The sequence below is a fragment of the Emiliania huxleyi genome (genome assembly GCF_000372725.1).
Source record: "Emiliania huxleyi CCMP1516 unplaced genomic scaffold EMIHUscaffold_11, whole genome shotgun sequence".
In the NCBI taxonomy this organism is placed as follows: Eukaryota; Haptophyta; order Isochrysidales; family Noelaerhabdaceae; genus Emiliania; species Emiliania huxleyi.
This window is the reverse complement of record NW_005201792.1, coordinates 905,620-914,567: the sequence shown is the minus strand read 5'-3', so window position 1 is coordinate 914,567 and position 8,948 is coordinate 905,620. Positions and strand designations below refer to the sequence as shown.

Here is an 8,948-nt window from a genome sequence, read left to right as displayed (position 1 = left end):
CCTCCCGCAGGGCATGGTCACCTTCCGGGTCGGGGACGACGAGGAGCGCTTCGAGCACGTGAGCAAGTGCCTCCTCTGCGCCCGTTCCGTGGTCTTTGGGGGCAGTTGGGTTATTGACATGCAGGGTCCGGGAGAGTGGACGGCGGTCCGCAGAGTGTGCGGCGCGCCTGGTGCGTTGCACTCGACGGTCCGCTTGAGGTCCTGGGTGGGATGCCACTGCATCGTGACCTCGACAAACGCTGCCGCCGGGCCGCGCCCTCCCCCCCCCCCGCCCGCCCGCCCGCCCGGCGGCCCGCGGCCGCCCTTGCCGCCCCCACGCTGCGCGTGGTGCCCATCTGGCACAGGCGCCGCGAGGGCGCAGAGGGCCTCGAGCAGCGTCCCTCGCTGTAGGGCGTCGCTCCCGATCTCGAGCTCGGTGCCGCCCTGCCAGAGAGACACGTGTGAAGAAGTGGGCGTGGCGAGAGGGCGCGCTGGCGCGGGCGCGCCTCGAAGCGGACACGGACATTGCCTTCCTCGCCCTCCCCGAGGACTGTGACGCGCGCGAGCGTGGTCGAGAACTCGGGATAGAAGACCGGGACGACAGCGCCATCATCCGGCGCCTCGAAGACGGAGTTCTCCTCGAGCCGCTCACACTCACCTTCCAGGAGCGTGGCAAGCTTGCCGACGATGAGCGCCGACTTGGTGCCGTAGCTCGTCCCAACCCCTCCCTGCGAGAGCTCGTGGATCTTGCCGGCGATGGCGACCCGCGGCTGACCACCCCAGAACGCGGCGGCCGCCTCAAGCACGGGGCGGCGGGCTGCCGCCAGCTCCTCCGCCCAGTCGGACATCGAGAAACCGAGACGATACGAGACGATACGAGACGAGACGCGACCCTATACGAGACGAGACGATTTTTTTCGAATGGATTTTTCTGAAGGTGCCGCAACCGGCTCTAAATTCTTTTGTTCAAACGCCCCCAGGCTGCGCCCCCCTCAGACAAATTGCCTGTTATTCCTTTTCTAGAGCTCCTGGTAAATTCTACGAGCAGGATTCGGCACTTCAGCTTGGTATAGTACAAGAACTGGCCCCCGCGAGCGTGGAATAGGACCGCCGCAAGCGGCGTGGCGTGGGGCGGTTGAGCATCCCCCTCCGGGGGCCCCTCTGCGCCGGGGAGGCGTTGTTGGCGGCTAGGACGCAAGCGTCCGTCGCCGTTTTTCAAACTCGGGGCCCACTCCGCTACGCTCCGACCCGAATTTGGAGGGCCATGAAATTTAAGGTGTTGCTGCGCAAAAGGGGTGGCGCGCGGGCGCGCGCGGCGGCGGGCGTCGAGCGCGGAGCGGCAAACAAAATGACGTCGGAAAGCTCTGCATCAAGTATACAGTAGGCTCTATAGCACGGAACCAGAGTGCAAAAGAGTGGCGAGGGCCGCGGATGGCGCACGCGTTCGCGTGGGAGGCGGGGCGAGGTGCCGCAACGCGGCGCCGCGCAGCGGAGCGCAGTGCTCAGTCGTGGCACGCGTCTCGACCCAGCCTCACCCACCCCTCGCGGAGCTCACCGGAGCAGGGATCACACCACACAGTCCTCTCCACCGCTGATCGCAGCCGTCGCAGCCAGGCTGGCCGATCAGCCGCCGGCAGCCGGGAGAGGCGCTCGAGCCCTCAGTGCTCCACCACCTCGGCGGGAATGCCCACGGCGGCGAGGTTCGTCACCACCTGCTCGGCCGGGAGGTCGCTGAGGAAGCACTGGCCCTCGCCATCGCCGGGGAAGGTGGCGATGGATGACGCCAGGCCCGCCTTCTTGAGGAACAGCTCGATCGGCGCGACGTAGCGCTTCTCAGACGAGATGGAGACGCAAGTGAACGCGGTCGTGCCGTCGACGAGCCGGGCGCCGTCTGCGGCCTCGAATCGCTCGACTGTGGCGTCGGGGTCGTTGGCGGCAGGGTAGTGGTCGGTGATGAAGGAGATGACATCGCCTGAGGGGACCGTGATGTTGCCGAAGAGTCGTTCGAGGACGTTGACGATCGCGCGCGCGCGCGGTGTGGAGGTTGCAGCCGACGTACCCTTTGATGTCCTTAGCGTCCGTGGTGGAGCCGTAGAGCTTCTGCCCCACCTCCTGGTCGACGGTGCGGTTGGTGCCGTTGAAGAAATGGAGCCTGTCGCCCTCTTCGATGATGCTCTCGAGCAGCCTCGATGCGATCCAGTTCGGTAGCTATCTTGTAGCGCACCCTGGAGGGGAAGGGTGTAGAGGATGTAGAGTGTAGAGCGCTGTAGAGCTGTAGAGATGTAGAGCGCTCTGGAGCGCTGTAGAGCTGTAGAGCTCTACATCCGCCGCGGGACGAGGCGCCTCCGTTGTAAAGCGATGTAAAGCGCGCTTATGATGTAGAGTTTGTTGTAGAGATTTCACGTTGTAGAGCGCCTCTACATCGCTCTACAACGGAGGCGCCTCGTCCCGCGGCGGATGTAGAGCTCTACAGCTCTACAGCGCTCTCCAGCTCTACAGCTCTACAGCGCTCTACACTCTACATCCTCTACACCCTCCCTCAGAGCGCAGCGCATCGTCAAAAGGCAGCTTGTTGCAGGCGTCGCGCGCCTCCCCGAGGTCACGCAGGAAGCTCTCCATATGTGTTGCAATAGACCCCCAAGCCGGTTGTTGCTGCACCGGCTGGACGAATGCAACGGCGGCGTGGTGGGCGGGAGCGGCGGTGGAGCAGGGGGCGACGGCGAGGTTGCGTCCGGAGCCCGGCGGGTCGATCTGCATCGGCTGCACGTCGGCCACGTCGGCTTCTGCCAGCTCTGGCTGCTGGGCGGCGGTCGGCGTGGAGAATGGCAGTCCTGTTTGGGGCGCATTTGAGAGCGCTGGCCCCGACGCGCCGTCGGTTTGGTCGGGGTGGTTCCTCACCCCTGGTGTTTCTTCGTTCCGTCGGGGAGGCTCTGTGCAGGGCGCAGCGAGGGCCGTGGGGAAGGGGCCAGTGGGGCGATGGGCACAGAGGGGGCAATGATCCGATGTGTGGGCAGGTGTCTAGGTCTGGCTGTGTGGACAGCCAGCAGCGAGAGTAGGATGTGCTTAGTACCTGTGCACGAAGGACAGAGGCGGGTCGGAAAGTCGAGACTGCTGACCGCTCCTCCATGGTCCCCCGCCGGTGGACGCCGAGTGCAGTCATCGGTATGCGGGAGGCGTGCTCAAGGGCTGGCGGGGCGGACGCGACGACCTGGCGTTGCCGTCGCGGAGGGCTCGGGCTCGAGTGAGCGCCGCCGGCGACGCGTCGTTGCGGCCGTGGCCGCGCGAGCCACATGCATCGACGGGCTGCTTACGGGGGGGGGGGGGGGGGCGCCAATGAGACGCTTGCCCGTCGGCAATCCATCCGTATTGGCACCAGCTGAAGACTTGCGGCCCGTCCACGGCCGACATCGTCGGATTTGTGCACGGTATTCGGATTTTGCTATTTGCTCGTGTGGGGGTATATTGCAGATTTGTCAATGGTAGTATGGTACCCCGCGTCTGCGACGCGGGCGCCTTGCGGGCAGAGCCCTTAGCCACCCTTTATATCTTGCGCGGTCATCATTGTATCCAAGATCATACCCCAGGGCTATACCCTGATACCCTCTTGAGAGGACCCGCATTGGGCCCGTAGAGGATAGGCTGATACCCTGGTGGGTTACCCTTCACACCGGGACACGACCCCCCTCTTCACACCTCTTCGCGCGCTGCGCGCGGGCCAAGACAGACAACGCGCTCGAGTGAGCGTCGCGCAGGAGGGAGGCGAGCGCACCACTAAGCAATGCGCTGGGCGAGGAGGGCGCTAATGGCGGCCGTCGTCGCGTTTGACGGGCCGCGGCGGAAGCCGGTGCGGCTGCAGCCGCGGCCGCGGGAGGGCTCGGTCCTCGGTGCGAGGTGTGAATTGTCGCTTCGCTGCGCGGCCGCCGATGATACCTTGATACCCAGCCGAGATAAGTCCCCACAGAGGCCTAGAGCATACCTTGATACCCCCTCGAGAAGGATACAATGAATGATACTATACCAAGCTGAAGTGCCGAATCCAGACTCCCCGTACGCGCGCCGCAATTCGAGGAGCGCATTTCTAATAGCGAGTATCAATGCTGTCAATCCCTTTCTCGACTGTCTGATCTGTGCGTCTTTGTTTTTGTACAGTCTGTTTCGGGCATTAAGAAAACGTACCATTAAGAAACCACGCCGAGCGATTTCCGCGAAAATCTAAGAAACCACGGCGCGCCGCAGGCGCGCCGGCTGGCAAGCGCCGCAGGCGCGCAGGCCTGCAGGCCCGCGCCAGTGCCGGGCTGCAGCCGCAGCCCAATACTACGCCTCCGCCCCCTCTGTCGCCTCCCCTTCCGCCTCGGCTGCCCCCGCCTCCCCCGCCCCCGCCCCCGCCCCCGCCTCCCCCTCCGCCTCTCGATCCGCCTCCGCCCCCGCCTCCACCTCCACTCCCGCCGCCGCCTCGGCCGCCTGGGTCCCCTCCTCCCCGTCCGTTACAGTCGGTTGGCGTCGACGACCACAAGGTCCGCCCAACGAGACCGACCAGGTGCAGCCGATTGATCGCGGCATGGGGCGCCAGATCAAAGTCTACCTTGGGCAGCTGCTCGATGAGTGGCTCGACGACGAGGACAACCTCGAGAAGTGGGAGTCGAATACGCTGACGGCCTCGGACCGCCGCATCCTCCTCGCCCACTGGTTCTACAAGGCCTCCATGAAGGCGCTCCAGGGCGAGGCCAAGCGCAAGTACTTCGAGCACGCCGGCGTCCTGCTCACAGCCGACGGCACGGACGACGACCTGCTCATCAAGCTGGAGGGCGCCCCCGCCGGCTACAAGGTGGTGATCCCGCGCTCACTTAATATTTTATTTTCTCACGGAAACACGCTCGGCCCGCCAGTCATGGAGGCGAATTAGCGGGGTCTGTCCGACTCGCTCGCTGCACGGTTGGCTGCGGCGCTCCGGCGCAAGCCGACGCTCGAGAAGTGGCGCCACTCTGCGTGGCTGCCCTCCGGGCTTGTCCTTGGCTCTCCGACATCGATCGAGCACGCCTGTCCGACGAGCGGCTTGCCGTGCGGGTGGCTTTGTGTGGCTCTTGTCGAGAGCGTTTTGCGGCCCGCCGGGTGAGAGAATATGTGTCGTCTGATGTGTCACTGTGTACGTCATATCGGTCTTAATAACAAGCACGGTCGATCCGTCGAAGCGATATACTCGTCACGTCACGCTGGACGGCTTGCACGGAACTCTGTGCCGGCACACACAGGAAGAGCCGTACGGCAAGAAGAGCTCGATAGGGAGCGAGAATCGTCAAAGGTGCTCACGCAGGTTTCGGACGTCCGTCCTGGTGCGGTCAGTTCCCCCCAGGTTTGACCGCGCAGGTCTCAAAACTCGTCGAGCACTCGTAGCCTTTCTGCGACTCTCTGCGTGCTGCCGGCTCGGGAAGAGCAGATTTTGCAAGATATCTCAACGAGATCCGACATCTGCGCGGTCATTTTTGGAGTGATCTTACCGCGTCATGACGGAGTCTTGATACCTCTCGGAGCACCTCTAACGGTTCTCGCTCCCTATCGAGATCTTCTTGCCGGATGGCTCTTCCTGTTTTGCGGGGCGCGGAGCTCTGTGTCAAGCTCGAAGGGCAACGGAAACGAGTGCATCGCTTCTGATAGACCGACCGTGCTTGTTACCAAGACCGATCTCACGTACACAGTTACACTCCAGACGTCCTGTACTCTCCCATCCGACAACCGGCAAGACGCTGTCGTGAGCCAGCCGCTCTTGCGGCAGCCGTCAGCAGAGACCGAGAGCGCATCGGGCGAGTGAAAATCGAGATGGCGAGCCGGTCGTGGGCCCGGACGACGGCGCTGGAGCGACAGATTTTGGCTGAGGCTCCGAGGAGGCGAGAGCGAGCTCTAGAGGTGGATCACGTGTTTTGGCTCTAGTCCAGGTGGGCTAATTCTGGGCTCAGTTGGCTGGGCTGACCTGAGTGCCGGCCGGGGCTAAGAAACCACGGCGCGGGCTGGGGGAGGACGGTGGAAAGGCTTAGAAACGGCGGCGTGGCGCCGGATCCTGTTTTCTTAATGCCCGAAACAGACTGTATCCTATCCTGGTCCAAGAGACCTCGAGACGAGTCAGCGCGTTGCGTGCCTCTCCTCCGGCGAGCTGGTGTGGGGGCCTCGTCCCACCGAAGACCTCCGCCTTTGTCGATGGCATACACCGGTGCCGGTGCGCGCCGCACCACACCGGATCTCGCGGCGGTCCTAAGCGTCACAGACGTCACAGCAGAACGACCCTCACACACCGACACCAATGCTGACACGGGAGGCTGAAGGCCCGGACCCCGCCTGTGGCCCATACACGGCACGCCTCCGTCTCCGGCGCGGCTCTTGATCTTATCTGTCAGCTGCCGGCCGCCGCACGGGCAACCACGCCCGTGCTGGGCGCGCCGGCGCGATGACCTCAACCGTCATCTGCTGAGCGGGCGGCGGTGCCGAACACACCCCGTCGCGCAATGATGCGCCGCGACGTGAGCGGTTGCGTTGCCGGGGCCGCCTCCGTGACGGGCGTTCCGAAGCAGCAACCCCTCCCAACAGCCAAGCAGCCACACGAATGGGCGGGCGCACGGAGGCGTGTGCACCCGCCGCGGCACGGTGGCGCCACAAGAAGAAGGAGGGCCGCACCCCTCCCCCGCCTCCTCCAGCTGCCTCGCGCCCCCTCCCGCAGGCTGAGGCTGGCTGCCACGTCGGCGCATATTGCCCTTCCTACCACACGGAGCGGTGTGCGAGGTCGCGCGAAACCTCGCCGACCGACTACAAAGACTGCTGCAGCGAGCAGGAGGTCGTCGCGGGTGTGGTGCCTGGCAGCGTGAGCCCTCCCCGAGGAGGTGGTGGGGCCGCCGAGTTCGTGGCCGGCTCGAGTGGGAGGGCCTTTCTGCGAACCCGTCGTCGTCGGCTGCCGCGCCGGCGCACGCTCCGCCCTGGCGGCGGAGGTGCTGATCAAGGCGGGCTTCATAGAAGTCAAGAGCGTGGAGGGCGGCATCCGGGCCTGGGTCGCGGCAGGCTGCCAATCGAGCCACGCGTTCGCTGCCCACCGCAAACTTGTCTGAGATTTCCCTAGACGCGCGCGCTCACCGATAGTCGGGACTCTGGGGACAGACTCTGGACGTCTGGAGCGCTCTAAACTGTACGGTACTAGCCTGGGGGAAATTTGTTCATTTTTCAAAGGCAACCTGAAGGAGCTTAAATCGGGACAACAAACTCAAAGGGGAGAAGCGCGAAATACCGAGACCGAGAGGAAGGGGCAACCAAAAGAGAGCGCCGCGACTGCCCTGGCAAGACGCCCACACAGCTCTGGGGGGAGGCGGGGGTCCTAGAGGGTATCCATGCGGGGGGGAGATGGGGTCCCACGGCCCGCCGCAGGCGCCGATTTTTGGGGACTTTTTTTTCTTTTTTGCGCGATTTTTTACTTGTTTTCAAGGAATTCGCCGGTCTGCGGCCATGCTATCACGCCTTGCGACAGCCTGTCGGCGCTGCTGACCGTGCCCTGCTGCACAATTGACCACCTGCATAGCTCGCGGCCTTAGTATCCACCGTTCAGTGACGACCTGATCGTACGGCCAGTAGGAAGGTGTCCTTCCAGCGCGTGCACGCTTCTGACGGAATGCGCGTCACAAACTGCCTCGGCGACTGGCTGCTGGCACTCTCGAGGCTATGCCTACACAGCCTCGCGCGCATGGGCAGTCAGGAGGGACCATGCACCTTCTCCGGACAGCGCCGGTCCCTCTCTCTTGGACCGGCAAACTTGGCGGTCTCGTGTCACCAATGTGGGACCAGTGCGGCGGATCGCGCCATCGACAGCTCTGAACTGCGCCTCACCACTGACCGGGAAGGCCGCCAAGTGGGCCAGCACCGGTCACACATTGTGGCAGCAGTCAGCAGTTATCTGATAGCTAGAGCAGCAGCGTCAGGGTCGCAGGGTTGGATCATGTCAAGCCTCTCGCCCGGCCGGCCGCGTGCAGACGTCGGCCTGTCTGCTGTCTGGAGTGATCTGTCGGCGGTCAGTACGACCGATCAGGTCGGAGTTTTCTGATGGTTGGAGGGTCTATCTGTATGTACTCCTCGAGATCTTTCCAAATCTGCCCTCTGATTAACCTAGCTTAATCGGGAAGTCGGTGCTAGCGGAGACTAGCGGAGCCGGAGCCCCGTTTCCGCACTGCGGCGCGGCGCACGGTGCCTCCGGGGGCCCCCGCCTCCCCCCAGAGCCACACAGTCACACGAAAAAAACCTAGTCCGTATACACCGAGCGCGTAGTCGCTACGTCCTACGAGTCAGCAGCAAAAGTCACACATCAATCAAATGCGCCCAAGAGAACATGTGAGGAACGATAATACAGGTGGTGGGCCTGGCGGTGGGGGCGACGGCGGCGGCGGGCTGGGCGGAGGCGGGGATGGCGGCGGCGGGCGCGGCGGCGGCGGCGAGGGAGGCGGCGGGCTGGGTGGTGGCAGCGAGGGTGGCGGCGGCGAGGGAGGCGGTGGGCTGGGCAGCGGCGGGCTTGGGGGTGGCGGCGAGGGCGGCAGAGGGCTCGGAGGCGGAGGGCTCGGAGGCGGTGGCGAGGGCGGCGGCGGCGAGGGTGGCGGCGGCGAGGGCGGTGGCGGCGAGGGTGATGGCGGGCTCGGAGGAGGCGGCGAGGGTGGCGGCGGCGATGGCGGTGGTGGGCCTGGCGGTGGGGGCGACGGTGGAGGCGGGCTGGGTGGAGGCGGGGATGGCGGCGGCGGGCGCGGCGGTGGCGGCGAGGGAGGTGTCGGGCTGGGTGGTGGCGGCGAGGGGTGCGGAGCTCCGAGGCGGCGGCGGTTAGAATGGGGATGGCGAGGTCAGCGACGAGTTCCGCGCCTAGGGACGAGGGCAAGGGTCAGCTGTCGAGGGTGGCTGTCAAAGCCCGTTGCGTGGTGCCTGAGGGATATGGTCGGAAGGTTGAGGCTTTGTAGGTT

General features: G+C 64.9%; 2 protein-coding genes across 2 annotated transcripts in view; one reads left to right on the top strand and one right to left on the bottom strand.

Moving 5' to 3' along the window:
* Positions 1 to 6,473: 6,473 nt before the first annotated feature.
* EMIHUDRAFT_200192 (hypothetical protein) lies at positions 6,474 to 8,050 on the top strand (the record flags this gene model as incomplete). Its single annotated transcript, XM_005792008.1, has 4 exons — positions 6,474 to 6,518; positions 6,686 to 6,809; positions 6,886 to 7,039; positions 7,585 to 8,050. The coding sequence occupies 4 exons, from the start codon at positions 6,474 to 6,476 to the stop codon at positions 8,048 to 8,050; spliced, it is 789 nt and encodes a 262-aa protein (XP_005792065.1).
* Positions 8,051 to 8,145: 95 nt separating this feature from the next.
* The window catches only part of EMIHUDRAFT_448902 (hypothetical protein), a gene marked incomplete at both ends in the record, with an annotated part of 6,776 nt that continues 5,973 nt past the window's right edge, over positions 8,146 to 8,948 (bottom strand). The window contains one exon of the mRNA XM_005792007.1: positions 8,146 to 8,173. Within this exon, the coding sequence (XP_005792064.1) occupies positions 8,146 to 8,173 (28 nt within the window). The remainder of the gene's footprint in view (positions 8,174 to 8,948) is intronic.